This window comes from Danio aesculapii, chromosome 17 (genome assembly GCF_903798145.1).
Source record: "Danio aesculapii chromosome 17, fDanAes4.1, whole genome shotgun sequence".
NCBI lineage: Eukaryota > Metazoa > Chordata > Actinopteri > Cypriniformes > Danionidae > Danio > Danio aesculapii.
Window position 1 is genome coordinate 9,112,741 of NC_079451.1, and position 14,538 is coordinate 9,127,278.

The following is a 14,538-nucleotide window of genomic DNA, read 5'->3' on the forward strand; positions in this document are numbered from 1 at the left end:
CAATTTATATTCACGTGATCCAAGCATACATCATCAGTACAACACAATTATTGAATATTAAATATCTAGACATTGCCTCAATTTATTTTAGAGCGAGGGGTTTGTTAGAGGCAGATTAAGGAACATCCACAGGGTGGCGCCAGAGTAATGCGCAAAACATCCAACAGACCAGTAATATCTGAGTCGACACTAGAGAACGAACTGAAATAATATAAAGATGACGTAATTTATGCTGGAAGATGCAGAAATAGTAATAATAATAATAATAATAATAATAATAATAATAATAATAATAATAATAACAACAATACCCGAATCTATCTATCTATCTATCTATCTATCTATCTATCTATCTATCTATCTATCTATCTATCTATCTATCTATCTATCTATCTATCTATCTATCTATCTATCTGCACACACACACACACACACGCACACACACATACACACACACACACACACACAAACACACGCACACACACACACACACACACACACACACACACACACACACACACACACACACACACACACACACACACACACACATGTGCTTAACATGAAATATATATATATATATATATATATATATATATACACTCAAAAATATTTTTTACTTGTTCAAACTACTTAATTAAAATGAGTTGAAACAACACAATTCTTGAGATTTCATTGGGACAACTTAATTTTTTATGTTCAATCTACATAAATTTGTTAAAAGTTAACTTAATCAATTTGTGTTGGGACAACATGAATAAACTGTGTGGAACCCTGCATTTTTACAGTGTTTATATATATATATATATATATATATATATATATATATATATATATATATATATATATATATATATATATATATATATATATATATATATAGGTTAAACCACACTCTATATGGTAATTAATTACTTTTTATTATTACGATATCAAACTTAACTTATAATTTTAAATGATGTTTTAAATAAATACTTAAGTTGTGATCAACTTTATTTTCACTTTTTGTTTGTGCACAAGCAGTCTGAACTCCGAAACAGCAGCTCAGTGTTGTGTTTGAATAAAAGCTTTAGCGCAGCTCCACCCCTCCACCCAAGTGACCGAGCCGCGCTCACTGACAGACAGCAGTCAAACTTCACTCCCGCGTGCGCGCGTCGTCATGGAACTACAGCAAAGCAAACCTTCACGGAAACTCGCTTATGCTTTTTCATTGCGCTCCCACTGATTATCCATGAACTCTGTTGCTCATCATTGTACATAGACAAAGTTCAGGCGCTAGAAAGTCCTCTAGATGTCCGCAGAGGCGTTTTGACCATTTAAAACAAGATGATGGATTTAACACATGGGAATGCGCAAGGAGAGTTCCAGACCATCCGATCAACTGTAAGTCCTCTGATAAACAGCTGACGGGGTATTCTGTTTGAGTGACAAGTTTGTGCATTACAACTGAGTAACTTGCAACATTTAGAAAGTTTAATCACGCTTTCATGTTAAGCGCATTCTTAGAAATAAAAGTTTTTTTTAGTGTTTTAATAGTTTAACATAATTAAAATCAGTGGAACTTTTCCACAATATAAAATACTTTTTCTAAATGGAAATAAGTTGACTTAAATAATAAAATGTTCTTCACATTAAGGATTTTTTTTGCTTTTGGTTCTTTGGATATTCTCTCTGAAGATTCATATTAACTATGTAATCAAGATTAAGATTAAAAACTATGTAATAACATTCATTAAAGCTGCTTGTACAATCATTTTTATTAAAGGGATACCCCAAAAATAAGAATCTGCCATCATTTACTCATCCTTTACTTGTTCCAAACCCGTTCTGTTTACAAAATAATATATTTAGAAGAAAGTTGGAAACCTGCAACCATTGAATTCCATATTGGAAAAACAAATACTATGGAAGTCAATGTTAAATGTTTCCAACTATCTTCACTATATCTTCTTTTTAGTTCTTCAACTATTCCTTTAATGCAATTAATAATTATCAAAATAGAATTAGCTTTGATGTAAAAGTCGCACATGTTGTCTAGACGTGTACTTGATTTTGCTGTCTTTGTAAAAGGTGGAAGGCTGTTCGAGCGGAGAGTCTTCCCTCTCTCTTGAGCTGAGCCCAAGGAAGAGACTGTCAGCGGAGGAGGAGAGGTGCGCCAGCAGACCTCCACCTGAAGGAGCAGGAGCTGTGAGTGTCTCGGAGTCAGACAGGGACGACACTAAGCCGGATCTGTGCAAGCAATGTCAGATGACTGCGGCTGAACTGAGGAGACAAGCCCTCGCTCTGTCCGACCCTGCTTCCTTAAAGGTCAGTGAGACAGACATTGGTTCAATGCAGAGCAAACAAATTGATTCAAACCCAGGGAAATCAGGTGCTTTGTTGTTTGTAGTACTTATTAATTATACTTATTATACTTATGATATATTATGTATTATACTTATAATGTCATCTTTCAAGGAACTGTTTTGATTTATGCATTAAGGCATGAACCTTTTTTGTTTGCATTTTTAATATTCTAAACATATTGGTGCACATCGGTGAAGTTGCTCAGCTTTCAGAAGTGACATTTGCATTACACTGATTTGTATAAACTGAGCTGATATTCAACAGTGACATTTATACTAAACTGAAATGAATCTGTTTTATTGAACTAGAACTACACATGCATTCTACGCTACTTTCCTGCTTGACTCAGATGGTAGAATGTTTCAAAATTGGAACAATTATGGCTTTTTATTCTCTTTTCTTCATCTATGTTAAGCTGCTTTGAGACAATCTACACTGTTCATGAACATTTTCTGTATTTTGTGGTTCTCAAGTGTTTTCCGTGTATTTACGGAACCTCAATCTTATTGGACCTCGATCTCTGCTCTGTCCATTTTTGATGTTGAAAATTGAACTCTACAGTTTCACAAAGTGACATCTTTGACATTTTAGTAGTTTGAAATAATATGACATAAAAGTAGGCCCACACGGAATCTGCACACGCAGAAACCTGCAGGTTTTTATAACCCATCAATGAGTCTATTTATTTACTTGTGTAAATTTATATTAATTCAGTTTTTAATTAATTTGATTAATTCAGTAATATTATTGATTAATATGAAAACCTTAATTTGATTTATTTACAATACAGATTTTAAAGTAATATTTTCTGTTTAGTAGAGATATTATATGAGAGACTTGCTTTGTTTACCAAATAATTGGATTTACAATTATTACAATATACAACATTATATGTTCAGCGGTCATGTGCAAATTAGCATGTTAAATAAGTGTATATGTGTATAAAAGTGTATAGCAAGTAGTGATGTTGGTTCCACAATTACTATCATCAAGTGTTCATGAGATGGATTGACTGAGGAAAGAAACTGTTTCTGTGTCGGGCTGTTCTAGTGTGCAGTGCTCTGTAGTGTTGACCAGAAGGTAACAGTGCAAAGAGGCAGTGTGCTGGGTGTGAGGGGTCCAGAGTGATTTTGGCTTCCCTCCGGCTCGCTCTGGATAAGTACAGTTCTTGGAAAGTAGTGAGGGTTGTACCAATGATTCGCTCAGCAGTCCGAACTATTCGACGTGGTCTTCGAAAGTCAGCTTTAGTAGCTGAGCTAAACTAGACAGTTATTCATGTGCAGACGTGCGTTTATGTCATATATTAAGTTTTTAGTTATTATACTTCCAGAATAATTCTGCATAAATCCACAGATTTTTTTTACAAAATTCTCAGCAGAAATAGCAAAAAGTGTCTGCAGATTCTGTCTGGCCCTGCATATAAGAAACAATATATCGACAAATAAGTCTGTAAAATAACAAAACATGTACTGGAAGGTTATTTCAAGATTTTGTACTATAATTTCAAACACCAATCCAGAGAAAATAGCACTTTAAACTATTAAAATTGTTGATAAAAGTCCCTTTTTCAAACTTTTCAAGATTAAAATTTGTTGGAAGAAAGATTAAGGTTCCACAATGCAATTCAAAAGCATAAATAAACAGGGGAAAAAAGTAAAAATAAAAAACCTTAATCACAAAATACGGAAAACTGCCAATTTTTGGATATTTTTACAGTTTACAATGTCAAAAGTGCAATAGAAATAAAGAAATAAAGAGTTAATTTAATTATTATGATATCAGATGTATATCAGACATGCAGTTGTTAGATTTTGAACTTAACTTCAAAACTTTTAAAATATATATTTGTCAAATAATTAATAAAATGGAGATATCAACTTTATTTTCACTTTTTGTTAGTGCGCAAGCAGTCTGAACTCTTCGAAACGACACTCAGTGGTACTTATCCAAAGGCTAAAATGTTCTTTGTAATGAAAAAAAGATTCATTCATTCATTTTCTTTTCGGCTTAGTCCCTTTATTAATCCTGGGTCGCCACAGCGAAATGAACCACCAACTTATCCAGCATATGTTTTACGCAGCGGATGCCCTTCCAGATGCAACCCATCTCTGGGAAACATACATACACACTCATTCACACTCATACACTACGGACAATTTCGCCTGCCCAATTCACCTATACCCCATGTCTTTGGACTGTGTGGGAAATTGGAGCACCCGGAGGAAACCCACACGAACGCAGGGAGAACATGCAAACTCCACACAGAAATGCCAACTGACACAGCCGAGGCTCAAACCATGCAGCGACCTTCTTGCTGTGAGGCTACAGCACCTTCTGTGCCACTGCATCGCCCCATGAAAAAAAAGATGACATATATAATTCAATTGTTCATCCCATTAATGAAAGTGGTATTTTTTAGCAAACCATATCTATATGGAATTGCTCTAAAAACTCTCTGAAGACTTTATATTAAGAGCTATGAAAATATTCCTTAAAGGTCAGCAAGAAAAACGTTATATCACCACTGCGGAGTAAACAAATTGATCCAAACCAAGGGAAATCAGGTGCTTTGTTGCTTGTAGTACTTATTAATACTAATAATGTTATCTTCCAAGAAACTGTATTGAATGATGCATTAATGCGTGACTAAGAATCTTTTGTTAGATTCGAGAAGCACTTGACTTTCACCTGAGCCTCAAAGCTCTGGAACTTGTTCGCTTTGTTCCTTTTCTGTTGTGAAAGCCATGCATAAATCAGATGTAAGGCCACTTTGTATACAATCTCATGATCTGATGAAAAGTTGACACAAATAAGCCCTGTCTCTCTAGTTTTATGGCTCCCTTATCAGCAAACCTGATATCCCGTTCGGTGTGCCTATTCACAAAGTTCACCGAGTCATCAAAAGGTTAATCTTTTTACTACACCTTCAATAGAGAGCAAACATATCAGTGACCTGTTTTTTAAACTATAGGCTTTGTTGTTCTTTAGACGTGATCGGCTTTGCTTTCAGCTTGGATGAAGGTGTGATCATGTCGCACACAAAACTTCTATATAAAGTGCTGTTTGAAAGGCTCGTTGCTTGATGTTTATGGTTACAATGGTGATGGATTGGAGATGTGAGGAGCTCAGCTGTGTGGCTTGATCTGCCCCTGCGCTTGCCAGTGCAGAAATTAAATGGAAATGACATAAAGAGAGCAATTTGTATGAAAAATTAGCTGTTAAAATAGCAGTAAAATGAGTGAAACAAATCACTGTCGCCACTGGTTTGGTTAGTTTGGGACTTGTGGAGCTACACATCGAAGGATTTGCTCTTCAGTGCTTGGACTTCCAGCAGTGATATTTAAACCACACTGAACTGAACTAAACTGAACTTCAACTCTAAAAACTGGACTCACACAGTTTCAATTTACTAGAACTTCTATGTTAAGCTGCTTTGACACCATCTACATTGTAAAAGCGCTATAGAAATAAAAATGAATTGAATTGAATTGCCAAAACCAGAATATGAAATTCGAGGCTACAATCAAGGCTGCCATAGATTTTCGTGCTGTTTGAGGAATGTCACACAATCTAGAGCGCTGTTGTGATGATTCAGTTATTCAGTGACTCAGTCATTAAAAAGTCACTTGTTTAGTTTTTGATTCAGTTGCTTTATTTGAGACTTATTTGAGTTAATAATATGACGCACCCATACACACAGTTTGGATTTCTGAGTGATTATGAAAGAATTTAATTCATTAGTTGATAAAAGATTCAATAGCTGGGTTTCCATGTGTTTTTTTGCGCATTTTAAAGTATTGCATGAGAACTGACTAATAAAAATGTAAAATTTCAATTCAAAAACCTTAATTTGCAATAAATTAGGTAGTTTTGAGATTATACAAAAAAGAGTACATGTGAAAAATGGGGCAGGATAAACTCGGACATAGCAAATATTGCACCAATATGACTAATCTATGGTGGCCGAGAGAGCTTAACGCGCTGCAATTTAAGAAAGCACATGCAACTACAAAAAACACCAGCAAATAAAGAAACGATCTTCATCAATTTGACAGCACACGTGTTACAAATTGGTCACAGCACAAACAACTGAAAAAACGCGCAGCAAATTGGTCACAACACTTGCAAATATCCATGTAACACAACGGAAATGTTTCTAGGGGACCCAAAAACATGACGGACTCTGCTGAGATATAGATGTGCTTTTATGCCGTGACTGTGGTCAGTGAAGTGATTGGTGGTCTTTAAAAGTTGAGTTGTTTTTCGGTTATTTAATATCTTGATTACACGACATAACAACATCCATATCTCAGCAGGGTCCGTCATACAAGTGTCGCTATGACAACAAACAGAAATAGTGAGCAGGAGGTGTCTAGGTTGTAATAATTCTTCTAAATCCCCTTTCCTGATCTTTCTGAATGAAATGCCCATTCAGCCTGTGGTAGATTAAACAAGACACGCCCACTGTTTGCTCATTTAAAATTTCGTTTCTCTAGGAACTGCGTCACAATACGAATAAAAATAATGGGACTTTACTGGGACTTTAAAGTTTTAAAACAAGCTATTTGTTTAATTCCTGAGTATATTACTGTTTTTTTTATCAAATTGTTTAAGTGACAATTTAAATCCTTCATCAAAAGTCCGTTTGTTTAATTTTTTTCATTAATTGCCATATATTTGATCAAAATAAATGACTCTTTGTTTTACGCTTCTCTCAGTATCTCTGTTTGAGAACTGATTATTTAACAAATGATATAAGACTATAATTCTTTGACAACTTTTTGTTTCTAATTCCAAATACACTGAAAAAATGATGATTCCTTGGATTTACTCAATTTTTTAGGTTAAGGGGTTGTAAACAATTTATTTGGGCTGAATTTAAACAAACAAATTAAGTTGAACATTATTAAATTTAATTTGTTTATATAAATTCAACACAAATACATTGTTAGCAACAGTTTTGCAGACATTATTTTTTTTCGGTGTAGTTCAGTCTCCTTGTTTTACTCATTTCTTCTTTTTTTTAATCTTATTTTTTTTAATTCTTAATTTTTTTTCTTTAATCTAAAATCAAATTTGTTCCATTTGAGTGAATGATTCAGCGAATAACTCTTAATGGTGGCAGCTCGGTGGCTCAGTGGTTAGAACTTTCACCTCACAGCAAGTAAGGTCGCTGGTTGGAGTCACAGCATGGCCAGTTGGCATTGCTGTGTTGAGTTAGCATGTTCTCTCTGTATTTGTGTGTGTTTCCTTGGAGTGCTCTGGTTTACCCCACAGTCCAAAGAAGTGGTGTAAGTGAATTGAATAAACTAAATTGGCTGTGTCTGGGTGTGTGAATGTATGAGTGTTTCTCAGTACTGGGTTGCGGCTGGCAGGGCATTCGCTGAGTAAAACATATGCTGGAATAGTTGGCGATTGATTCCGCTGTGGCAACCCCTGATAAATAAGGGACTAAGCCAAAGGTAAATGAATGAATGAAGTGCTTTTGAGCTTATGCATAAAAGAGTTATTGGGAATAAGGGGTCATTATGTGTGGCTTGTTTACTGTTGGTTACTAGGTTACCAATACTACAGTGAGCCACTCACAACTTACTTAATTTGCATTTCTGAGTTTTATATAATTTTTTTTGCCAACTTTGAAAAGTTTTGCTTCACCTTAGGATAAAAAACCCAGATACCATCTCAAAATAAGCTATTTGTTTAATTCTTGAATAGATCAGTGCCTTTTTTAAAAACAAATTGTCTGAATGAATTGTTTAAATACCTCATCAAAAGTTTTCATTTCTTCATGAATCGTGAAATATTTGATCAAAGGACTCTTTGTTTTACACTTCTCTCAGTATCTCTGTTTGAGAACTGATTATTTAACAAACCATTTGAGACTATAAATCTTTGACAACTGTTTTGTTTCTGAATACGTATAGTTCAGTCTACTGCTTGTTTTTAGTTTCTTTTTTAAAATGATGTCCTCCAAAATTTGAGTGAATGATTCAGTAAATAACTTTTTAAGAGATTCAGATGAATTTGATGTCTCCTTTGTCTGTCACACCCATTACAGGTCTTTCAGTCTCTGCTAATGAGCTGATGACCTGAATCAGGTGTGTTTGGTTAAGGAGACATGGAAAATATGCAGAGCTGATGGTTCTCCGGGAACTTAGTTGAGAAACACTGATTTAAATGGTTCATCTGAAGTAATAAAGATAATTTCTAATACATTATTGATAATGTATAATAATATTGATTATTGAATTGATGAAAGGTTTATTTTTGTGTGCAAATGATTCAGTGACTACCTCATTAAGAGACTGACTTTTATTTACATGCATTTCTGAATGAAGCACTTGAGTGATTAACTCAATTTATATGAATAGAATTATTAGCTCCCTTGTTTATTTTTTCCCTCAATTTCTGTTTAACGGAGGGAAGATTTTTTTCAACACATTTCTAAATGTAATAGTTTTAATAACTCATCTCTAATAACTGATTTATTTTATCTTTGTCATGATGACAGTAAATAATATTTTACTAGATATTTTTAAGATACTTCTATACAGCTTAAAGTGACATTTAAAGGCTTAACTAGGTTAATTAGGTTAACTAGGCAGGTTAGGGTAATTAGGCAAGTTATTGTATAAGGATGGTTTGTTCTTTTGACAATCAAAAAAAAAAAAAAAAAAAAAAATATATATATATATATATATATCATAAAGGTGATAATAAAGGGGGGCTAATAATTCTGACTTCAACTGTTAATAAAATCACTTTCTGCAAGTTACAGTTGTGTCAACAGAAAACTCACTGTCAAATCGGATCACGTGGAATGCGGAAATACAGAACAGGGAAATGATACAGTGAAAAGTCCCAGTGCCTTTGCACTCTTACATCAGCACTTTAGGAATGCTAGTCAACCAATCAGGTTTGACCGCCAGAACAATCAGTTCTATAATATTCCAGCTGTCTCAGTTAGTAATGGAACAAACTTAATCAAAGGCTTCCTTTGAATATACCTTGAAGCAATATCCCCCCCAAAAAAACTCAGAAAACATGACAACCATCCAGGTCCTGAATGTTTTCCTGAATGTTGACAAACTGAAGTTACAAACTCATTTGCATTGTTCGGAGTGTTTGCAGTCTATCCACTCACATCCAAAGCCAAGATTTTCCCCCCCCTAGAGTTGTCAACAGCTTTTCTTACTTTCACACACTGTAGTCACACAGTAACATGTGAGTGCCAGTCTGTGGACCAGGGAGGGGGCTCTTGGAAGTGGCCCATTGTTTTGGGAAACAATGCTTATCTCTCCCCCTTGTCCGTCGACATTGGGGAGGGAGAAAACAGTGGAGTCTGTGGAGGAAGTGGAGACCCAGTTGACCTTCATCATGCATTCAAAGTGTTCCTGTATACTCCTCACCAAATTCCCACCACAGTTAAATATAGGCTGTCGACTTTTTATTGTTGTCTGACTTGCTGCTTGGGTTAGCCTCAGGTTCCCCCCCCCCTCCCTCGCTTTCTTTTGTGGTTGTGTTTCAAGAGAGATCTCATGCTTAGGTAGGATTACAAGCCCTCCGGTTTGCTTTGAAACACCCCCCCTCAAGTTCTCTTCTCTCCAGGTTACCTCAGGGGAGAAAGAGAGGGCTTTTTGTGTGGGTGTGCATCAGTGTTGGTGGATGCGGGTGACCTCGTCCCACCCTAAGATGTGCTATTTCGTTAGCGCTTCCAGAGCATGCTAATACACTTGTAAAAAAACACCTGACATTGCAATTTTATTGCAATTAGTTTCATCAGATGTCTTGAATAGCTCTCTTTGGGGAGATAAACAGATCATTGTACAGGGACTTGAGGTACAAGTACAATTTGAGTGTTCATTAATTGACTTATTTTGTGATTTGATTTGAAGAAAAACATAAAAATTGAAAGATTTATGAGGAAATGAAGGACGATGCCATGAAGTTTTGCAAATTTACATATTAGTTATTGAAAATAAAGTAGTTCGTTGTTAGCTCATGTTGGCTCACAGTACATTAACTAATGTTAACAAGCATGAATTTGGATGTTAATAATGCATTAGTAACTATGTTAAACTATGATTAATAAATGCTGCACAAGTATTGTTCATAATTAGTTTGTGTGACTCGATTTAATTAAGAGTTATATAAAATAGTTCATTTAAAGGTGTAGGTTGTACCTGTAGAAACAATATATTTCACAATCAAATGTGTATTTTATTGGGCTGCCAGCAAATAAATAAATAAACATGGCAGCACAAAGTGTCTCTGTATGAAACATTGTTTTAGAGAAAGGCACAGTTAGCTGATTTGCACTCATGCAGCTCACAGTTTTCTAGAACAGCTTAGTTCACTGAAGATTGTCCTCTGAAATCATTCTAAAACACTCTGAATTACATTCTGATTAAACTCTGACTTATACTGATATCAACTGCAATAGCTTAATTAAAGCACAGCCTGCACATTTATATCTGATTCTGATTGGCTGATGGACATTCTGAGGTATGCAATTATTCTGAGCTAATTGCACAGCTGAAGTAGTTCAAAGGCTGATCTTAACTGCATTGCAGTTCCATATCACTACGCCGGAGAATTTCAAATAATAATACAAACTTTATTTAGAACTTCAGGGCAATTGTTTGATTAAAAATGTGGAAGATAAATATTAATGAAATTTTAAAAATTATCGATTACAGAAATAAAAATATTGCTAAATAGTGCAACAATTTCATGATGCTATTATTCATGGTTTTGTCTGCATCCCCATAATGACGTGTGATGTTGCGCTCGTATAAATGATAAAAAAAGAATTCATGTAAATTATGCATTTTTGTGACATCACAAAATAAAAGATTTTTTATTTTGTCCATTCGATATAAATATATATATACAACAGTTCTGTCTGGTTCTCGAATCTGATTGGCTCATAGCCGTGAGATATTAAAGTAATATCAGCTCTTGTACAGCCTCTTCATCCTTGTGTATTACTCCACCCACAGTTTTTGCAAAACAAATATTGCAGCTGTTAGACAACATAATGTACTTTTGAGGCTTTTTAGGTGAGAATATAGTTGTTTAGATTGCAACTATGCAGTTTATTCATAAGGATAGTGTCTATTTGAAATATTTTTTATTTCTGAGACGCAGCGCGTTGCCGGCCATCAGCCTGTCATTGAACAGAGCAAAGACGGTTGACATTTCGCCACAAGATGGCGACAGAGACCACATAATAAGCCCTTATGCTGCATTCACACCAGACTCGGATAAATTATTTACATGTTAAGTCAATACAAAGATGCAAATAGACATCTTGCGGCTTGATAGGTGCTATTGAGGCAGCGCAAATGAAGAGGCGCAAGTTGAGTGTTTTGTGCGATTGACATGCTTAACACGGGAATCGCTTGAGTTGGAAAATCAAAACTTCAGCAGACATTCGTTAACTAATCATGATAGTTTCTGGAAGAGTTGATTAACTCACTGAACAAAGGATCTAGTGGACTCAGACACAGCTCCAAACTAATCGACGCTGGTGTTCAGCCTTCATAAAGCACATAAACATAGCTATTCTCTCAATAAAATCCATGTTAGCCATTTAGCAACGAAGCTAGAGTCACAAGGCAGACAGAAGCCCTGCCCATGACTTAAATGTGCGACTATTGTGAAGCGAATTTGATGCGCAAAGGAAGCGAATTTGAATATGCAATGAATATTTACACCTGAATAGCACAATTTATCCACGCATTCTGGATCTGGTGTGAACCCAGCATTAGAGGAGAAAAAAACTGCATTTTCTCAGTGTTCGTTTTCAAACTACAACAAATCTTTACAGAATAGGTAAGTGACATTCTAAATTGATCTCTCTCTTTTGTATTTTTGTAGTGCTGTATTTATACCATAGTAATCTGGTTGTAATTTTCAGTGTTAATTGTTGTCAAATCCTGATTGAGACTGAGAAATACTGGGAAATCTCTGTAGACTGATGGCATTTCATGCTGTTCAGACTTATAATTTTAAAATGTCAGCAAAATCAGCTGTTTTGTCTTTAATTTAGACATTACTCTAGAAAATCATTCAACGCACGGCTCCCACCAGTGTCGATATACAACCATATCGCACTGCTACTTGTGTGATATTGCTGATGTATATCACTCGTACAACCCAAGTGACTAATTTGTATGAATTTATAGATTCATACATTTTAGTATGATTTGCTCATCCCCCAATGACATTTAGGGGTGGGTTTGGGGGCATCGATAATTTAAAAGTGAAGTTTTCATACAAATTAAAATTAAAATGTGCAGATTCTTATGAATAGTTACTTTCTTTCTGTGATTGGACTCAGTATACTGTGTAATTTCTCATCTCAGTGCTGCTTATCTGAAATCAGCCTAAGTTCGTCTGGCCGTTTCTCTCTGGCTGTTTGCCCTGTGTGGTCTGCTCCAGGTGTGGGGGATAAAGCGACGGGGTCAAGCCGGAGAGGTTACGCCTCCATCTGCCCCTCTGCTGATGGCTTAATGAGACTCTGGAAGCGTTGGCAATGGGAGTCCTGCTCTCCCTGCGCTCGGGAAAAGAAAGGATGCTTTGTCCAGCTAGACATGTGTGGTTGTTACCTAAACTGAACTTAGGGACTTGCGCGATATGGGTCCAGATGAGAAGCTACAGAAGGGTTAGTGTTTATCAAAATGTGGGTGGCCTGAAGGCTTAAACTGGAATTATCTTTATTTAGGATTTACACCTGCTTCCCCCTTTATAGATTCATTATGGAATTTGTGCGCAGTTTGTTGGTAAAGTCTGGGAACTGCAGCGCTCAGTTAGTTTCAGATATCAGGCTGCCCTGATGACCCAGCTGCACTTCAGTGGTTCATACTGGAGCTCATTTATCCACGGCCAGATTGAATTGGCAAGAAGTACGGGCCTCTTTAGTAGGTCGATTATTTTTGTGCGACTGCTGATGTTTGCAATTTAACAGTACAGAGGCACAATGTTCAAGCATGCTTGCAGTTTGATTGTCGTCCAGTTTTAAGCATTTTGTTTTGCTGTCGATTTAAACCTTAATTACAAAATAACTTGTGAAAAAAATGACTTGTTAAAATACTTAATGTAATTGAGACAGAGCCATCAAGATATTAGGGCAAAACTGCCACTGTATGAATACTTGTATCATATAATATAGTTTAATATAGCAATTTTAAACATGCAACAAGTTCAGTATCACACAAGTGATATAGAAAATAGTATGATATATGCAATAAAATACCATTAATTTGAAATTTCTTTAAATTATAAATTTATAACCGCATTGTGTATTAATTATAAATATATTGGAATCTTAAAATGCTTCAACATCCAAACAATATGTTTAACAAAGTTATGTTCCAAGTTGTCAAATCATTATCTTTACTTTACAAAACATCTATCACAAAACACAAAAAATAGAATCAATAAAATAAATAAAATAAAAATCTCAGACATTTCCAGCGATGTGCACCGTCATGATTAGAAAAAAAAAAAAAAAACTAAATAAAATAATAATAAATAAATAAATAAAAAAAATAAATAAAAAAATAATAATAAATAAATAAAAAAATAAAAATAAAATAGAATAAAATAAAAAAATTAAATAAAAAAATGAAAAGTTAAATAAAATCTTAGACATTTTTAGTGATGTGCATCATCATGATTAGAAAAATAAAATGAAATAAAATAAAATAAAATAGCGTAAAATAGAATAAAATAAAATTAAAATAAAATAAAAAAAGTAAAGTAAAAAAAGAATAAAAAATAAAATAAAATAATATAAAATCTCAGACATTTCCAGCGATGTGCATCGTCATGATTAGAAAAATAAAGTAAAATAGCATAAAATAAAATAAAATAAAATAAAATAAAATAAAATAAAATAAAATAAAATAAAATAAAATAAAATAAAATAAAATAAAATAAAATAAAATAGTTTAAATTTGATAGAAGGAGCACACTAAAAAGATTTTACCATTTTCTTGGTAACATATATATCGTTTTTTGTAAATGTTTTACAAGCAGGATGACTTTTGAGTGTTTAAGCTTTAAATGATTGAACAGTTTTCTAATTTGGGATGATTTGGGAATAAAGGCAATACAAGCTGTTTAGAAGTATTTTTGTGTACTCCATATAATTTTAGACCGGTAAAACTCATTAGAATAAATATA

At 34.4% G+C, this 14,538-nt stretch overlaps 1 protein-coding gene across 1 annotated transcript in view; it reads left to right on the forward strand.

The window, feature by feature from the left end:
* Nucleotides 1-1,136: 1,136 nt before the first annotated feature.
* The window catches only part of kif26ab (kinesin family member 26Ab), a 182,380-nt gene continuing 168,978 nt past the window's right edge, over nt 1,137-14,538 (forward strand). The window contains exons 1-2 of the mRNA XM_056476627.1: nt 1,137-1,383; nt 2,071-2,307. Of these exons, the coding sequence (XP_056332602.1) occupies nt 1,327-1,383; nt 2,071-2,307 (294 nt within the window). The 5' untranslated portion in view covers nt 1,137-1,326. The remainder of the gene's footprint in view (nt 1,384-2,070; nt 2,308-14,538) is intronic.